Here is a 19,134-nt window from a genome sequence, read left to right as displayed (position 1 = left end):
GCACTGCCAGAGATGGTGGCAGCTGCCCTTCTTCAAGGGCTCTCTTGGCCCCAGCTCTTCCCTGCGAGCTTGCAGCTCCTGCTGCCCTCCCTAACGCCCAGTCTTTGGATTTCTTAAGTCCAGGTTTCCAAGAAAGGCTCCTGATTTTTCTGGTGTGTTGCAAGGTCATAGGTCACCAGCCTGTAGATCGGCTACCCATGGGTGTCTTAGAGGACAAAACATGCCTCGGCCCACTCTGCAAGGCTGTGGGTGGGGCAGCTTTGCTCAGCTGTGGGCCAGATGGGCAACGGCAGCCATCTCTAGTCTCGTAACCACTCGTGCGTCTGTGCAAACTTGGATGCAACACCGGCTCTGGGTGGAAAAATTAGAAAAAGCCACCTCCCCTAGGCAGTCACAATCCCTGGTCATCAGCTTAGGGAACAGCATTTGGGGAAAGATAAATGAGCCCCTTCTTTTGAGGGAACTCAGTGTGCTTAGAGGAAGGACTCAGCTTTGGGAGCAAAGTGGGGCACCCGCCTGAGGCTCGTGGGTGTTCAGGGCCCCACCCACACCTCCGCACAGGCTCACAGAATTGAGCGTGACAGGCGAGCTTCCCTTGACTGGGGTGCAGGCTGTGCTCCTGGGCCTGACCCCTCATTTGGAGACCAGGGCTGCCCTGACCACTGGCCTCCCTTCAGAGCATGAGGCCCCAGTCTCCTGGTGTGTGGGGCTGGCATTCGGCCACTTCCTTCTTGGGGCAGGTGTGGAGGGAGGCTCCAAGAAGCAGGATCCTTTCCAGCCTGCTACTGTTGAATGTTTGAAGCTGCTTTGAGAGTAGAAGGGGACAGATCAATGCCCCCAATTCCCCAGCCTTCTCTTTCTTAGCATTCTGTGGGCAGTGGGAGCCCCAGCTTTTGAGACTGAAGGCTGACTCTTCTCAGTGCAGCCCAGCCCATTTCCCATGACTTTCCTAGCCCCCTTTCTCTCTGCCCCTAGCCCAACTTTGCCAGGCCAATACCTTTACAGCATCAGGTCAGCCGTGACGTGCTATTTTCAGATGAGGCAGGGCCCACAATCTGCCCATGGCCCCTGGGCATCTCCTGAGTGCTCAGCACTCTTGAACAACTTGCCCCACCTCTGCTACCCTGAAGGGCTGGAAGCGTGCAGTCGGGCAGGGACGGGGTCTGCTGTGGGCATAGCACACAGTGTGTGCTCAGGAGATGGTTATGGAATGGACAAATGAACAGGCACCCTCACCCTGGGCAGACCAACACCCTGGGCAGACTCACCCTCCTGCACCCTCTCCGCCCCTGTGCCTGCTCTTGTCATCAGCCCAAAGTCCACCCACCCATTCTACCTTTCTTATAATTTTTTCACTCTACCTTTCTTATAATTTTTTCCCTGGCTTCTTCCCTACCTGTCCCAGAGATAGCAATTCCTCTCCCTCAACCCTGGTAGAATTAACTCTCTCTATGCTGCATAATTTTCCACTTAATTATAGTCTTGCCTGTAATGTTACCTATATATGTGGGCTACTTCTGAGCCCCCAGTAATCAAGGTACTTGCGTCTCTGGAACATGATCTCAGCCTTCCTTTGGGTCTCCAGGGCATCATGCCCAGGGCTAAGGGCAGGGAAGATGCCCAAGGCCAACTAGATTGAAGTACAGGACACGGTGGTGGCCGGGCTGGCAGAGGAGCTCAAAGGAGTCCCACACTGCCGTACTCACTTTGGCTGAATCACACAGCCTCCTGACCACCTCCTCACTGGGAAAGGGGGATAATTGTGCCTGCAGTGGTGCCTCCCTCGCCTTAGGGTTTTAATGGTTGGAGATAATGCACATAAAACACACAGCAAGTGCTGCCAATTAGCGGACGTTAAACTACGCTGGGCAGTGACCTGGTCAGTCAATTACAGTAGCCAGGTTGGGTTGGGGCTCCCAGCTTCAGCTTCCTTTCAGAGTCGTAATAGTTGGCAAGATGTGTGTTCCTGGTGTGAGTGTCCCCTGAGACCCCTAAGTTGTCTTTTTCTAGTATTGTTTTTAGTATTTCGTGCAATGCTCAGTGTGCGTGTTTTCACTTCAGACCTCAGATTTCGGAGCTGTCCATCCATTCAGTCTGCACTTCATCCTTTTATGCACCCATCACACATTGATGAGGCTGTCCCATGTGCAGGCCCCATGCTAAGCCATGCCCTCTGCTGTCCAGGTGATCCCACAGGCTCCTGCTAGGGCAGCCCCCTCAGTCTCAGCAAACCAGATCTTTGCCCTCCTTAACTCCCGGTCTCCTGATGCTCCATTTCTTGGCATATGCTATGATTCTCGTCTCTCGGGGACAGGGATCTTGATGTCTCTTTGCCTTGCCAGTATTGCTCCTTTGTCTCCACAAGGGCACTAAGGCCCATGCCCAGGGATCTGCTAGACCCTCAATCTGGGTGGTGCAGGCTTGAACCCCGTAGCTTGGCTTATGGCTGGGCTGGGGGAGCCAGAGAAGGCAGTGCATTGAGGGTTTCAGACCCTCCAGCCTTGCCCGGCTCCACTGGTGCCCACAGAATCCACCTCTGTGTCCACACACCTCTGCCCTTCCTCTGGTCTCCACACGTGAGGAGTTCTCGAGTTCCCTCGCCTTTTGCAGAGCCTCTGTCCTGCAGGCTGATTCCCCTGCACTCCCAGCCTGATCTTTCCTGGCTGCTAATTGGTTTCTGTGCCTTGATCTGGGCCCTCCATGTCCCTTTACAGTGTAGAACCCTGATTTAATGCAGCAATTCCCCGGCCAGGCCCAGGCTGAGATGCACCCTGGCCTGCTCTGCCTCCCAGGCCAGAGGATCCCAGCACCCCCATTCCCAGCCTTGCCTCTGCTGCCCCGGGGCCCCAACCGGACCTTTCCCCATTCTCCCCAACTCCCCCTCTTTATCTGCGGCTCGCAGCATGTATGCCTCCCCCTATCAGCGTATCGGGCTAGCATGCCTCATCTAAAGTGTATATATTACCTAATAAAATCCTTCTTATTTGGGATTATTGCATCAGATTTTAATTTCCTCACTCGAGCAGCAGCATGTCGGCCTGCCCGTCAGTGAAGGGCCGATAGAAGGTGAAAAGAGCGGATAAACTGCACAAATTACTGCCAGCCGATGCCTATCAGCCCTTCGACTGGAATTGACTGGAATTAAGGACTGAGAAATAGGATTTGCTACCTCAGAATCTGCTGTGGCAGCTCTCATCGGAAGTCCCTTTCAGCCCCCACCAGCCTGCCCCCTCCAAGGACGCCTCCTGTTCCCGAAGCAAGCTGCCCATTCACCTTTCAAGTCCTTAATCCCGTCATGGAAATGGGGTAGGGGGTGTCCCGGCTGAGCTTGCTGAGAAGGAGGAGGACATGGACCCCTGAGGCCACGCACAGCCCAGCTGGGCTCCTGTGTCCACGGTTTTCCTGACAAGGGCATCTTTGGAAGGGACAAGCCACAGAGGGAAGAGACTTGCTCCCTTCTGGAGAAGTCCAGCTTCTCTCCACTGTGTCCCCACTGCCCGGGCCTCAGAGGCTGGGACTGCCTCTCACACCTCACCCACATCTCAGCTTGGCACACCCACTGGGTGCAGAGCCCTGAGCCCTTGCCTCCTCCAGAGAGCAATGGGATCCCCCGGGCCCACCCCACATGGCCCTCCATTTCCCCAGTCACCCCGCCCCTTTCCCCTCCCCACTGCACCTTGTGACCCTCAGCAAATCCCTGAGCACTCTGAGCTTTAGTTTGCTCACACGTACCCCCATGTGAGGAAAGAGAGAGGGGGAACCTTGCTGGGTGCCCCACACAGTGGCACATCGTGGGCACTCCACTCATGCCAGTTCTGCCCTGGAGGCTGCTAGCTGTCCTCACGATGCACAGAAAGCCCCTTGCCGCTAGGTAGAGATGATTAATGTGGGGTGTTGGGGAGTCTGAATTTGCTGAAATTCTTTGGAAAAAGCCACGTGGATGTGCATTTTCTGGGAAGAGGCCCCTGAGTTGTCCTCAGATGCACACAGCGCTTCTAGGCCCAAATAAATAGTAACAATCACGTTTATAGCATTTGCCGCACGTCAGGTGCTGTTCTGAGTGCTTCACGTTTATCGGCTGCTGAGGGCTGGGGATTGTGACTTTTACCCATTTTATAGATGGGGAAAACAAGGCAGCAAGAGGTTACAGGTAACTTAAAGGATTTGAGCGCATGCAGTCTGGCAGCAGAGTCAAACCCTTAACCAGCTTGTGGTGCTTGTCCGCTCCTCCCATCACAAACAGCTGGGCCCCTGCAGGCCTGCACGCTGTAGCCTCTCTCTCAGGAGGCTTCCTACTCCCTGAAATGTGGATTCCTGTGAAGGGCAGATGCCCTTGGCAGGTCGCACCCTGGTACACACCGCAGCTGGACTGGCTCCCTGGAGAAGCACAGCAGGCCGCGTGCCCTTGGGAGCGGGGCCGGCTCTGGGTCGAGCACAGCCGCACTTCTCCATCCCCTGTCTTTGGAAATAAGTTTCAGTATATTGAAAATATAATCACTGAGCCTCTGAAACAAGAGCTGTGGGCTCCCAGGAGCCCTCATTCCTCCCTGTTAATTCCTTCTCATAACATTTCCAGTCTTTCTGGCTGCACTTGTATTAAAAGCTCGGGGTTTTATTAAAAGTGGATTTATTTACCCAAAAAGAGATGAAACCCCAGACTTTGCCAGGAGCCTGTCAGACCTTGCTTCATGGAAGCTTGGGTATGACTCTTGTGGGAAGAGTCCCCATTGTCCTCCTGTCCTGGTGAACCAACTGCCCTCCACAGAGCCCTGGCCGCCCAGGAGGCCTCTGGGCAGCCCCATGCAGGAGCCCAGCACGGGCTCTGAGGACTGAGGGCACTTTGGTCGCCAGGTCTCCTCTACACAGGCCTACACCAGCCCCCTCGTGCCTCCTCCTGAGGATCACTATCCGGGGCCTGGCCTAGCCCTGCCCTGCATGTGTGCCTGGAACGTGCAGTTGCCCCTGAGTACTGCTTAGTGACTCTCTGGGGTGGTGCTCCGGTGGGCCTCAGGCCTAGTTATCCTAGCAGGCCAGGAGAGCGTGGAGCAACTGCTGTGAAGGGATACCAGTGCCTGGGGAGGGTGAGGTAGGGGGGTGCCCCTGCTGTGTCATGGCAGCAAGACTGGGTGGAGTTAGAGGAGGAGCAGCTTGTCCCACAAAAGCGCAGGGTGTGCCTGTCAGGGAACAAGCCTCTCTGCACAGGTGAGGGGGGTGGGGGTGCAGCGCAGGCTTCAGCCTCCTGCTGATAGACAGTGAGTGTAGAGAAGTGGCCAAGACCACAAGAGCCCCTCATTAGCCATGCAGATGCCAGAGTTGACATTTCCCTAGGGGGTGGGGACAGGCTTGTCTTGCTCTCTGTCACCCAGGGGAACACTGTGGCCTGGAACCAGAGCCTCAGGCAAGCAAGGTGGGCAGGCGTGGCTGGCACTGGCCATGGTGCGATAGGACCTGGGGAGCCAGGTAAAGGCTGCCCCGGGCAAGGGGTGACTCAGCGAGTGGTGGCGGTGACCTTAAACCCTAAGGTTTAAGGGCTCTGTGAAGGTTTAAACAAACTCTTGTTTGTTCATTTGTTTATTCAGTCAATCAACCAACCCATTAATTGATATTTGAATGTGCCAGTTGTATGCCAGGATCTCTTCCTAGGACAGTCTTATGCCTCCAAGCACTAGGCTGAGCTCTGCCTTCTACCCAGAGCACCTTCCTCGTCATGTTCTCTCCCTGGCAAACTCCTACTCATGCTTCATGACCCATGCTGAATGTTGCCATCTGTACAACAGGTTGCCAATTCCTCCAGGTGTACTTCTCCCCTTTTTGGTACATACACATGGCTCCATCTGAGTCACATGTGTATTCACACTCCTTATATGTGTATAGCAGCTGTCTGCTCAGATATCCTTGACTTCATGCCGTAGGCTGTGCTCCCCAAGAACGCATTCCCCTGGCTCCCCATCCTATTAGTTCCAACTCCTGGCCCCTTCTCCACCAGTGCTGCAGAGAGAATGAATAGGGGTGTGGGAAGAGCCATTCCAAGCAGGAATTGCCAGGCACAGCACTGTGTGGGCCATGGTTCCTAGGGCCATGGCAGCCTCCGGAGTTGCCATGGCCATCCCCCGAGGTACATGCTTTCACGATTTATGCTTTCATCCCTAAGGTAATTGATCCATCATGTTCGCCTTTATTCAGACCCCGGTGAAAACAAGGTCCCAAGCTTTTTGCTGTTATTCTTATTAAGGTGGGGGGGAAAGTGAGGCCAGAGAGGTGCAGTAACCTTCCTCAGGTCACACAGCAATGTGATGGGTGGTTGAGCTAGAGACCAGATCTCTTTTCTCTTCGCTGGATGCTCCTCATCGGTTCTTCTTCCATGGTGGTCCATCTGAACAAGGGATATGGGAAGGGGAAAGGGGAATGATAGCATCGGTAAGGTTGGGCCTCCCCATGGACCACAGGGTGTTTGCCTGGGAACTGCAGTGTGTGCCCAGGGCAGCTGAGGCCTGAGCCCTTGGCACCTACTTCCTGGTTTGCCCTTGCAGCCAGGATCAGCCTGGGGAGGGAAGCTGTGGGTGCCATAACAGCTGCAAAGAAAGACAGCAGCCAGGGGATCCAAACTCAAGTCCCTCCTCTCTTCTGCCAGGGCACGACGGTGCGCATCATCACCGCCATAGACCAGGATAAAGGACGTCCCCGGGGCATTGGCTACACCATTGTTTCAGGTAAGGCAGAGGCTGCCCCCTCTCCTCTCACCCCTCTGTCCTCCACCCAAGGAGAGCCAGTAGGTGTCTCAGGCTCTGAGGGCTAAGGAGAGGTCTGTGGGCATGTGGGACAGGGTAGGAGACCTGCCTACAGGGACAGTCCTTGCCAAAGGGCCAGGAAGGGGACCGAGTGAAGGCAGTAGGAACGGGGAGAAGAGATGCTGGGAAGCCGACAGAGGCTAAAATGTCTGGGGGCTGCTTGGCTGGCACTGGGGGGTGGGAGCGTGTGCTGCTGTCCACGGTCTGAGACACTTGGGCACTTTGGGGCTCTGGGCCTGGGACTTGGGTGACTCCCATCTAACCTCCTCCAGCCCTCTGGGTTTGTCTTTTTCTTTTCGTATTTGATGAAAAGGTGGCAGTTCTAACATCACTGTGGAACAAACGGAGCTGCAACTACTGATTTCATGTTCTTTTCACATTTCCAACCCTTAGGAATTCATGTCGCATCTGGAATGTTGCAGGGGGGAACATCGGCCCCCTTGCCACCAGATGCCTTGGTTGAGCAGAGTAGTGACTGATGGCAGAGATGGTTCTGGGTGACAGGATCCCTGACCCACGCCCCACCCAAAGACTGACAAATGGCAGCTCTGTTCGGCTCTCCCAGGGCTGGTTGGTTTTAGAGCAAGGATGCCTTGAGGATGCGGCAAGAGGCTGCTCACCCACAGACTCTGGCTCTGCCCACCCCCCATACATGCCACCCACCGCCTCCCTGCCCAGCCCACGAGTCGGTGAAGGGTCAGCCTGGTGTATCTGGGCAGGCCAGGCTGATGGCCGAGAGGACGTCTGGCCAGTTTCCACCCACTGCCTCTCCCTACCATACCCCCACACCCCCAGAACCGGGACTGGCATTGCTGGAGTAGCATCCTGCCCCTGAAGCTCAGAGGACAGCAAGGCATAGTGATCAAGAACATGGAGGAGGAGGGAGTCTACTGTGTCAGTCATTTTGGGTGGGTCCCTGTCCCTCAATTTGCCTGTACTTCCACAAAATGGGAGCAGTAAGAGTACCTACCTCGAGGTGATGTAAGAGTCATGATTTAACATATAAAGGGCCTAGTTAATGCATGTAAAGTACTGCATAAGTGTTAGCTATGGTTATTACTAGAGCTAGCAGCTAATGCTACCTTGGGAAGCTAGGGGTTAGCTAGTAGGAGGGAGACATCTCATGTCCTTGGCAATGCAGGAAACCAGGGGTGTCCCCCTGGGACCTGCAGCTGCTGACATGACTATTGTTTTGTCTCTAAGCCCAGGGTACTCTGGGACCCAGAGCCACTCCCAGCCCAGCGCAGGTGGTGACCGGCAGCAGGAGCATGGATTTGGGCCTCTGCACCACCCCCTCCCCCCATTTCATCATTCTGGTGTCCAGCACAGGACCTGGTTAGCATAAACCCTGATACGTACTTGCAAAATGAGTGAATGTCACTCTAGGGGAGTGAGTGTTCAAACTCCAGCTTGCCCAAGATCTCCTGGGGCTCCTACCCAACATACAAAGTCCTTGGGCCCCACGGAGATTCTCCTGGAGGTCTGGGATGGGTCCAAGAATGGTCCTTTCTCACAGCAGTTCAGGTTCAGGCAGTCCTCAGATGGGGATGTGAGGAAGCCAGGCCCCAGAAGGAAACTGTTCTGCAGGAAGGCAGGACCCGCTTGGGAATCGAGGCCCTTTCTAGGTGGGCAGAGAAGAAGAGGAGGCCTGTCTTGGTGCTGATCTTCTTCATGAATTTTGCAAATTGAGACACAGTGTAAGAGCCTCCCAGTGACCAGGGGCTTGTGCTGGAGAACTGAGGGAACACCGGTGAGCCCTGGGTGATGGAGTTGGGGAGCCAGGACAGAGTGGCAGCAGGAAGGGAGTGCTCAGCTGGGCAGGGGCATGTCTCTCATGTGCTGACAGCCTCTGGGCTGGTTTCAGATATACCCCAGCCTGGATGGAGGTGGGGAGCAGAGAGCCAGGACTTGGTTCAGGGTCATGCTTAGAATGGGAACTTCTGCAGAGACTCTGAGTCCATCCTCCAGGGCGCTGGTCCATTCCAGGTTCATGCTGGGTGACAGGCTGCCAGTCCAGACCCTTGAGTCCTCTCCAGTCTTCAAATAAACCCTGATAGCTCCAGCCAGAACCATCTCTCTACTCTCTCCCTCTGGGGAAGGAGGCTGGAGGGCTGAGCTGCTGAGCCTTTGGTGCCTGGGCTGGACTCTGGAGCTTGCAGTCCGGGCACAACTGGGGCAAAATCTCCTGGGACAGGCTCCCAAGTACACATATCAGGGTGAGAAGGGAGACCCAAGATTTGAAACCACAGAGAAGGGATGTATGTGGAGGTGAGGGCAGGAGGCAGAAACTTCTGGAAGGCCTGAGGCATTCAGCATAGCTTTATAGGATTCCCACTGCCAGCACAGATGTGTCTTAAGGGCTTTTAGAAAGGATGACAAATGGGTTACTTCTCACATGCCAGTTTTGATTGATTGGTAATGGCTGCCTGCAGAGGATCATGGAACCAAACAGGCTCATGAGCACAGTATTCAACTGGTAGAGTCTGCTATGGATGTGGCAAGGGAGAGGGCCACTATGTGACAAATATTTGGCATCCTTGGTATGTTACCACTTGAGCAACACTTGCTGGGTGGCCTTAGATCTTCCTCTACCTATTTTGTGGATGTTTGTCACCACCTTGCGTCGCCCAAACCCCTGTTGGGTAATGAGCAGCTCGAGCAAAGGGCAGTCCTTCTCTTTCTTCCCTACCCATCCTGACTGGCTCAACGGGGCTGCCCCTACCCGCCATTCCTGCCCCCTTCTCCCTGGCCCTGGGCTGGCACAGTCTCCCTGAGAGCCATCCTCAGCATGAACCTAAAGCAGGTTGATGGGCAGGAGGGCACTGTCCCCAGGAGAGCAGGTGGACAGCGGGCTAGGATTTTGGCCTCATCTCTACTTCCTTCCACCAGGGTAGACGCAGCTGAAAAGAACATTGTCTGCCAAGGGTCTGTGTCACACACCTGCTTCTCTGGTGATATTTGGTCACAGCCCTCTCCTGGGTGGCCTGGCCAGTGCCTGTTTATTGGGAAGCAGGCAGAAGGGATGGTTCATGTCACCCTGAGGGCATCTTCACAGCTGACTGCCCCAAGCTTGCCCTGAGTGCCTAGTAGGGGCCTGCCCCAGCCCTAGCAGCTCAGGAACCATTTTCCTTTGAAAGAAAGAACTAAGGGCTTTGTAGCGGGTGGGCAGAGCCAAGTGGAGAGTCCTGAGTGTGGTGATGTGGGTGACTCGAGTCTCTGGGACACCCCCAGAAGCCTGGGCTGGTGGTGGCTCTGTCTGCAGTGGGTGAGGCCTATCTGCCCCATGTGGCTGGAGACAGGCCTGAGCCCACAACGGATCCATGGCCCACAGTTAACCTGCCCAGTCCCCTGAGGCCCTGTCCCCTCCAGGCTGTTTATCAGCCCTGCAGCTGTGGGGATTTATGTCTGCACACCAGTGCTTTCCCCATTACTAATGACCCCTCTGTTTTGCCAAGAACAAAGAGGCCTTCAGCGCTAAGTTATGGCTCCATTGCCATCAATTTGTTCTCAGCTCCTCGTGGCCAAACTGAGACTGAGGAATGACAAGTTCTTTCCCATAGATGACCTGGCATGGGTCCCATCTTCTCCCTCAGCCTGTACCTGCCCTGCCACCCACAAGTGGCATCATTTTCTTGGGGCCTGACCAAAACAGAGTTCTGCAGGCTCCCGTCCCCAAAGGACAGCCCCAGCCTGTGGTCTCAACAGACACCCCCTCTGGCCTCATCCTTCCTCTGCCAGACAGACACAACCCCCCTTCAAGGGGCAGCTGCATTCGCCCCCCTCCCTCCGACCAACAGAGCACTGAACTTGGAGTCAGAAGTTGTGGGTTCGAGGCCCAGCTGTGCCACCTGCCAGCAATGTATCTGAGTAAGGGGTTCGACCTCTCGACCCCGTGGTCCTCGCCCACGGAACTGGGTTAATAATCCCCACATGGGTGAGAAGGTGCTGGAGAGACTTGAAAGGGCCATAAAATATTAAGGATTATTAATTGTCAAGGAACAAGCAGGACCCAGGAGTCCTTGGGACTCATTCATTCATTTCCTCATTTGTTTGAGCACAGGGCAGTGGTTGAGAGTACAGGCTCTGTAGCCATTGTCCATGGTGGTGACCTCTAGCTGTGCCAGCCAATGCATTTGCCTATTAGCCCATGTAGCTACTGGGCACTTGAAGTGTGGCTAGTCTGAGTTGAGAGATGCTGTCAATAAAACACGTAGGATTTTGAAGACCTAGTGTGCAAAAGAAGGTGATAAAATATCTCACTGGTAATGTTTTATATTGATGACATGTTGAAATGATAATATTTTGGATATACTGGGTGAAATACAGCATATTATTAAAATTAATGTCACCTATTTCTTTTTTGTGACTACTAGAGAATTTAAAATCACCCATGTGCCCATATTCCAATTCTGTTGGCGGCTCTGTTCTAGAGTTAGGTGGCCTCAGCTTAGCTTCTGCCACTGACCAGCTGCACAACCTTCTAAGCATCCATTTTCCAATCTGTAAAATGGAGATGATAACAGCCCCTGCCTCACAGGCCTATGGGGGTTTAGTGAGCTGAGCCAAGTCAGCACACAGAAGAGCACCTGATCTTGTAGCTAAGGCACTGAGCAGAGTGGACTCTTCATTCCCACCCACAGTTGACTGAGGGCTTTCTCCGGGCCAGGAGCTATGCTGATGTCCTGAGAGGTGGTGGAGACCAGGGCACCATCTTCGCCCTGGGAACCTGCAGTTTGGTCAGGAGACAGACCTATGCAGAGGCAGCTTTGTTCCCCGGGTGGAACTCTGGGAAGAGGAGGCACAAGATATGCTGATGTTGACATGGAGTGATGGCTCCCTGGGGGCCCGTTAGACTGTTTTATCTACTTCTGTGTGTGTTCAAAAATATCCATGATAAGAAGACAGAAAGGATCCTTGGGAGGGGGTGCCTCAGCCACTCAGCGCAGGCTGGAGAGTCTCCACAAGGAGGGATCACAGAAGCCAGGCACTGCAGGAGGAGTAAGAATTCAACGGAAAGAGGGGCGGACAGGCAGAAAGAACAGTGTGTACAGAGACTCTGCAGTAGGAGAGGAGCCACATTCATGCATCTGCAGTAGCCCAGCGTGACTGGGCGCAGCGCACAGGGGAGGCAGTGGCGGGGGGGTGGGGGAGTCGGGTGCTGAGGCTGCAGAGGGAGGCCGGGCTGGCCATGCAGCATGTGGGGTGTCTGGCTCAGGAGAATGCCAGCCCTGGTCCTGAGAGCAGCAGGGGGCCACCTGGGGGGGTCTTGGGGGTGGGGTGCATGGTCAGGAGTGCTTTTGGGCAGCTCATTGTGGTCAAGGTGGAGCAGACAGGTTGGGGGACAGCAGGTAGGAGCAAGTAAGGAAGAGGTTGGGGTGTCCAGCTGAGAGTTGCAGCCCCGACTGCTCGGCCACAGGCCACACTGGGGGACAGAGCCAGACAGAGGCCAAGGGGGGGCGTGGAGGCCTTGGAGGAGGTGCTGACGAGACAAGTGCCGTGGGTGAGGGCAGAGCTCTGTCCTCTTTTCATGCTGAAAAGGCCTAATCTCTTCTTGCTGCCCACATCCATTTCCCCATCTGCTGTCGTCCACAGCTCAGGACCATCCCCCAGAGTGAGGGGAGGAGAACCCTGTTTATTGGGTGCCTGCCATGTACCAGGCACAGCCTGGACACAAGTTATCCCTCAAAACAGTCTATGAGAGAGATGTAGACAAGGAAAGCAAGGCTCAGAGAGTTTACATATATTGGCCAATAGTCACAGCTACTAAGAGGCAGAGCAGGGATTCGAACCCAAGTCCCTCAGGTTCCAGAACCTCCCAGTTTCCATGACAACCCACTAGTTCTCAAAGTGTGGTCCCCAGAGCAGCAACATCAGCATCATCTGGGAATTATTAGAAATGCAAGGTTTTGCATCCTCACTAAACCTAAAGAATCAGAAACTCTGGGTGCGCCCAGGCAACGCTGATGTTGCTGGCCTGGGGACCACACTTTGAGAAGCTCTGTTCTAAAGGAGCGTGTGTTCTCAATGGCAGCAAAATTTTGTACTGGGTAAGATCTTACTCTTTTAATGTATAAAGCAGATTTACATTATATCCGTGGTGTTGACATTTCATGTCAGGGGAGGAAAGTAATTACGTAAAAATGTCTAAAGTGGCTCCTGGGGCAAGGGATTGAGTGGGGTGGGTGATGATGAAGAGAAGGTTGAGAAACACAGGGCTAGAATCAAGGGTAAGTGAGAAGTATCAGGCCAAAACCCCTCACTTTCAACTTGAAAGGCAGTGGCCTCACTTCCAGGTCACACTGGGGTACTATGTTAGTGAAGAACAGAGCTTTCCCTTGCTTGTCTCTGAATTTTATTTTAATGCTACCAAGTGAGGAGGTACATTGGGTGCTTTAAAATACATTGAAATACATGAAAATACATTGATTGCTTTGAAGGGAAGTGTGTGTGTGTGTGTGTGTGTGTGTGTATGTGTGTGTACACAGGGAGAATAATCAGATACAGTCACACTTGCACAAGCTCACACCCCCGACATATGCCAATAACTGAATTGGGCCCCTGGCCATGGCCTGGTGGGGGACAGCTATCATAGGAGACCATCGTGTGAAACACTTCAAAGCCCTTGTGATTAAGCTGCTTGGCATTTTCTCACCCTGAGAAGTAAAAACTCAGGAAAAGCAGAATTGCTTTGGAACTCTGAATTGCACACCACAGCTCCTGGCTTGGGGTAGCACAATGGGTGCCTGGAAGCCCCAAACATCTCGGGGCATCTTGGGGAATGGCTCACCTGGCTGGAGCCAGAGGTCACCAGGAAGGAGTCCAGGGCAGATAAGAGAGGGGTGGCAGGGCAGTTGCTAGAAGACATAGAAAGCAAAAAGAAGTAGGTTCTTGAGTGCAGCTGGGGTGGGGGAAGTGAACACGGGGTCACTGGGAGATTCATCTCACACAGTTCTGGGTGGATTGGAGCAGGAAGCACTCGATTGAGGGCGATCTGCTAACAGGCTGTGACTCTAATCTATCCTTGCTGAGGGGAGGTCTGGGGGTCATTGTGGAGATGTATAGGAGCCGAGTCAGCAGGCTCTGGTGATGTACTGAAAATAGATGATGCAGGAAAAGGAGGAGACAAATAAACTACTAACGTCTGAGTCTGGGTTTCTCGGGTCATGGTGGTGGCCTAGGCAGAAAGGGACATATTCATAAGAAAAGCCTGTTAACATCAGTGAATGCCACCCTAGACCCACATGTACCAAAGCACCCCATTCTTCACCCATGGCAGACATCACTAATTGATTCCAGCACAAGGATGGGCCTCCAAGCCTTTCTTACCTGCCCTCTTGCAGCCACTAGCAATTGAGAAGCATTCTCTCTCAAGCTAGAACAAGCCTACCGTCCAAAGTGTAGGTTTAGCCCATTTGCATCCTGTAGCTCTCTTTTTCAAGAATCTCGGCCGGGCACGGTGGCTCAAGCCTGTAATCCCAGCACTTTGTGAGGCCGAGACGGGCGGATCACGAGGTCAGGAAATCGAGACCATCCTGGCTAATACGGTGAAACCCCGTCTCTACTAAAAAATACAAAAAAAAAAAAAAAAAAAAACTAGCCGGGCGAGGTGGCGGGCGCCTGTAGTCCCAGCTACTCGGGAGGCTGAGGTAGGAGAATGGTGTAAACCCGGGAGGCGGAGCTTGCTGTGAGCTGAGATCCGGCCACTGCACTCCAGCCTGGGCGACAGAGCAAGACTCCGTCTCAAAAAAAAAAAAAAAAAAAAAAGAATCTCTAGGGACAGAGCCTCTGGAGGGTTTTTAATTTAATTATAGAAACACGCTGGCCTGTTATTTACAGTTCTCTCCCATCATCAGGCCGAAACAGCAACAATGTATCACACCAACGCTCACTTTCTCCTGATGAGCCACGGGAAAGTCTGCACTTTTTCCTTCCCCCGATCTTTCTCCCTCTTCTCTCCAGGCTGCGCTTCCTGCCACCCGGCCTCTCCTGGTGCTCTCATGAGCCCGCCTTTGTGATAAACCAGTCTTTACAGCCGTGCTCATGATTCCCTGTTCTTCCTCTCTCCTTTAATGAGGTCCTGTATGCTCTTTGTCAGTAACAGTGGCTTGCCCCTTGCTTCCTTCCCATAAATAACACTGGTAGGTGGACTTTTAAGAGGTTTCACTGCAGCACAGTGAAACTCTCCCTTTCTGCGTCTCGTCTTCCCCATACCCTCCTCATGGGCAGGAGTCTGTCTCTGTCCCTTGCTCAGAACGTAGAATGCTGTGGAAACACTCTCAAGGCTTCCCCCTTCTGCTAGACCTGAGTCCACTTCCCCAGCTGGGCAAAGCATGGACTGCATGGGCCCTTTTTATTAGTCCACACAGCTTAGGGAACCATGTCTCTGAGCCAGAGCCATGGCTGAGGCAGCTCTGCGGGGTTGGGGGGGTTCTTGCTCATGGTTGGAGGTTGTTTGGGTGGGAGATTCTGGTTCCCCCATGTCAACGGGAACTTGTCTTTTTTTCTTTTTTGATTCTTTTCTGCTTTTTCCTCAATCTTTAAGATAACTGCTTTTTATTGACTTTCAAGAGCTTTGAGATCTTTGGAGGAATATGAAATTAGCCACCATTTAGTTTGCATTCTCTTTCTCTTTTAACTTGGTCTACCTCTGGTACACAGAATTGATTTAAATGTAATTCTTGGCTCACGATTAACGTTGGTCCATGTGTAGCTCTCTTTTGTTTCATTCTTAGCCTTAATAATATTGTGGATGCCTGTGAAACTCACCAGCCCACCTAGAGCAAGACCATCACCTATGCCTTATGTCACCTTACCCACACGTCATTCACACCTTACTCACACCTTACCCTCACCTTACCCACACCTTACCCTCACTTTACCCTCACCTTACCCACACCTTACCCACACCTTACCCTCACCTTACCCACACCTTACCCTCACTTTACCCTCACCTTACCCACACCTTACCCTCACTTTACCCTCACCTTACCCATACCTTACCCTCACTTTACCCTCACCTTACCCACACCTTACCCTCACCTTAGCCTCACCTTAGCCTCACCTTAGCCTCACCTTACCCACACCTTACCCTCACCTTAGCCTCACCTTACCCACACCTTAGCCTCACCTTAGCCTCACCTTACCCACACCTTACCCTCACCTTAGCCTCACCTTACCCACACCTTACCCTCACCTTAGCCTCACCTTAGCCTCACCTTACCCACACCTTACCCTCACCTTAGCCTCACCTTACCCACACCTTACCCTCACCTTAGCCTTACCTTCCCCACACCTTACCACCTGTGTGTTCCTCCTCCACCCCATTCCCTGCCTCCCATCCCCCAGAACCACATATTTGAATCCTGTATTCTCTTATTCTCTTCCTTGTGGGAAATATCTTATCGCATGTGTGTGGGTGACATATTGCTTGGATTTAGTTGTCTTTGAACTTTATTTTACAAGTATCATGTTATACATAGGCTCCTGGGACTCCTATTTTCTCCTCAATAGTATATATCCAAGACTCATCCATGCTGTCAGGCGGGTATCATTTTTCATGTTTACTATGCGTATTACTCCATCATGGGAAAATACTGCAGTTTACTTATCCATTTCCCTGTTGATGGGTTGATTACAAACTGTGCTGCTATGAGCATCCATGTATCTCTCTCTGGATGTGTTCAAGAGTTTGCCTTCAGCTACATACGTCATCTCTCACCCCCATCATAACCCCCGAATGTGGCTGGCTAGAGCCGTTTAACAGATGAGGAAGCCTAGATGCAAAGAGCTCATGAAACATGCTTAGGGCCACATGGCAAATGAGCGGCAGACCCAGGATTCAAACCGAGACCTTCCTGCTTCTAAAACTCACATTTTTTTCTGCTATTGTTTGCTGTTCTGCCTGAAAAGCCAAGGGATTTATGTCAGCCTGGTGGTCTGTGTGTAGGAGTGGAATATTAAGATTCATTCAATCATTCATTTATTCATTCATGCATTTGTTCATTCATTCATTCAGCTAACCAGTGAGTACTTATTCAGTGGCTACTGTGTGCCAAGCTCCATGCTAGACCCCGGGACCAGCTGTGAACCGAAAGCCCCCATCACCACCCTCATGGAGTTCACATGTTAGTGGAGGAAAGGGATCGTAAATAAATCAGCAAAGACAGTGTTTCCTCGGTGTGTTAAAAACGTCAGGAAGAAAACGCCAGGGTGAGGAGAGGGTACCTAGGATGAGGAGGCATCTAGGAAGGGGATTTAGGAAGGCTGGACCAGGGAAATGTCAGCTGCCTGCCTCCACCTTTCCAGGCTATGGGCATGGGAAGAGATCCTCATCGCTCCCGCCTCAGAAAAGGTCTCCAATATCTTCTAGGGGCTTTGAACCTGAGACGAGCCCCTTTAAGCAGCTCAGATTCCCAGCTCCCTTTTTCATCTGACTCCCTGGATGACTGCTCAGCTTTCAAGGCAGCCCCCAGCCGAGGCTAATCTGAAATAAAAGTTTTTATTTATCTAGCTTGATACCTGGTGCAAGGTTAAATCATACAAAAGAAAAAGCAATAAGAGAGAAAGATTAAGCATAAGGCGCTGTCTTAGGCATGCCCTTTTGCAATATGGTTACAAAGATATTAAACCTGAAGACACCCGCAAGTCCACATTGCTATTTCCTTGTCTCTCTGGGCTCAGCTTAGCCGCTGCTAAAGCAGGAAGGATGACAGAACTCGGTGGGGGCCGTAGGAGGGAGACCCCCTGGGGTACCCTGCAGAGAGAGTGAGCAGCCAGATGGAGTTCTAGTTACTCAGCCCATCAGCCACCTCCCACCCCACACAGCTCTGATTCATGGCTTCCCTGGGGAACAAAAACATTGACATCTGCACCTACGTTTCTATCAGCGTGTCCGTGTCATCAGTATTTATTATGTGCCTGCCACAGGCAAGGCACCCTGGAAAGAGAGAGCAGGCAAGAAACCTTCATCACAATCCCTTCCCACAGTCAGCCTGGGCTCAAATCTCAGGTGACCTTGAGCAGGTTACATCCACCTGTGCCTCAGTTTCCTCATCTGTGAAATGGGAATATTCACAGGCTTATTTTAAGCATCAGATGAGTTAATACAAGCAAAGCTCTCAAAACAGTGCCTAACACATAGTAGGCACACTTTATTGTTATTATTAGCGTTGAAAAAATTATAGTCTAGTTGATGACAAACGCAAACAAGAAACACCAGGCCTGGATTCCTCAGCCTGTAGGTATTAATGGGGTCTCTAAAAATCCAGATTTCACTGACTTGTGGCCTTCCTCCATGACTGTATAACCCTCAGACTTCAGCTCTCTGTAAAATCCCCACCAAATGTTGCAGAGGCACCTACAGGGTGGGGAGGAGGCAGTTCTCCTGCACTTTCTAACTGCCCTGCCAGCTCTCCTGCCCTCATCCCTCTCGGTGTCCCCTGCACAAAGCTGCTGGAGGTGGGTAACTCACCAGGCCCCTGCTGTAGGCACCCTCTCTAGCCCCTGAAATGGCCCAGCGTCCCCTGGGTGCCCCATGACCCTGGAGCCAGATGGATTGTGGGCTCCTCCCCTGCTGCAGGCTGCACTTAGGATCTGGGTCCCACAGCCCCACTGCCTGAGCCCTGTGCACTGCATGCCCCTCTCCACTCACACGCAAACAGCTCCCCCAGCTCCAGTCTGCATCCCTTCCCTCTGTAGGGCCAGGAAGGGCCATGAGGACACCATGCCACCCTCGTCACCCATCTTTCCTACAGAGCCCATTGTTTAAAGCAATTTTTTTCTTTTTGAGACAGAGTCTCACTCTGTCACTCAGGCTGGAGTGCAGTGGCGGCATCTCAGCCCACTTGCAACCTCCACCTCCAGGGTTCAAGCCATTCTCCTGCCTCAGCCTCCCTAGTAGCTGGGACTACAGGCGCCCACCACCACACCCAGCTAATTTTTAGTAGAGACAGGGTTTCACCATATTGGCCAGGGTGGTCTTGAACTCCTGACCTTGTGATCCACCTGCCTCAGCCTCCCAAAGTGCTGGGATTACAAGTGTGAGCCATCACGCCCGGCCTAAAGCAATTTTTTTAAAAGAAGGGAAGGAAGGAAAGGAGGTGGACAAAAGAAAGAAATAAGAAGAAAAGAAAGCTTTATTTTAGCCAAAATATCAGCTTACTGAAAGCCCACCCACCCATGCCCCAGACATATCCAGTATGGACCCTAGGGAAAACCAACTACACAAGTAATTCATCGTGGGTGCCTGAAGCATGGCATATGTAATACACATAGGGTTTGTTCCCCCAGGAAAGGCAGTCCTTGAAGGAGGGTTTGGGGAGATGGTGAGGAAGAAGCATTGCCACCC

General features: G+C 52.7%; 1 protein-coding gene across 1 annotated transcript in view; it reads left to right on the top strand.

The window, feature by feature from the left end:
* The window catches only part of CDH23 (cadherin related 23), a 422,351-nt gene that overhangs the window by 175,488 nt on the left and 227,729 nt on the right, over nt 1–19,134 (top strand). The window contains exon 9 of the mRNA XM_077946644.1: nt 6,632–6,710. Within this exon, the coding sequence (XP_077802770.1) occupies nt 6,632–6,710 (79 nt within the window). The remainder of the gene's footprint in view (nt 1–6,631; nt 6,711–19,134) is intronic.

Source organism: Macaca mulatta, chromosome 9 (genome assembly GCF_049350105.2).
Source record: "Macaca mulatta isolate MMU2019108-1 chromosome 9, T2T-MMU8v2.0, whole genome shotgun sequence".
In the NCBI taxonomy this organism is placed as follows: domain Eukaryota; kingdom Metazoa; phylum Chordata; class Mammalia; order Primates; family Cercopithecidae; genus Macaca; species Macaca mulatta.
This window is presented reverse-complemented; position numbering and strand designations above follow the sequence as displayed.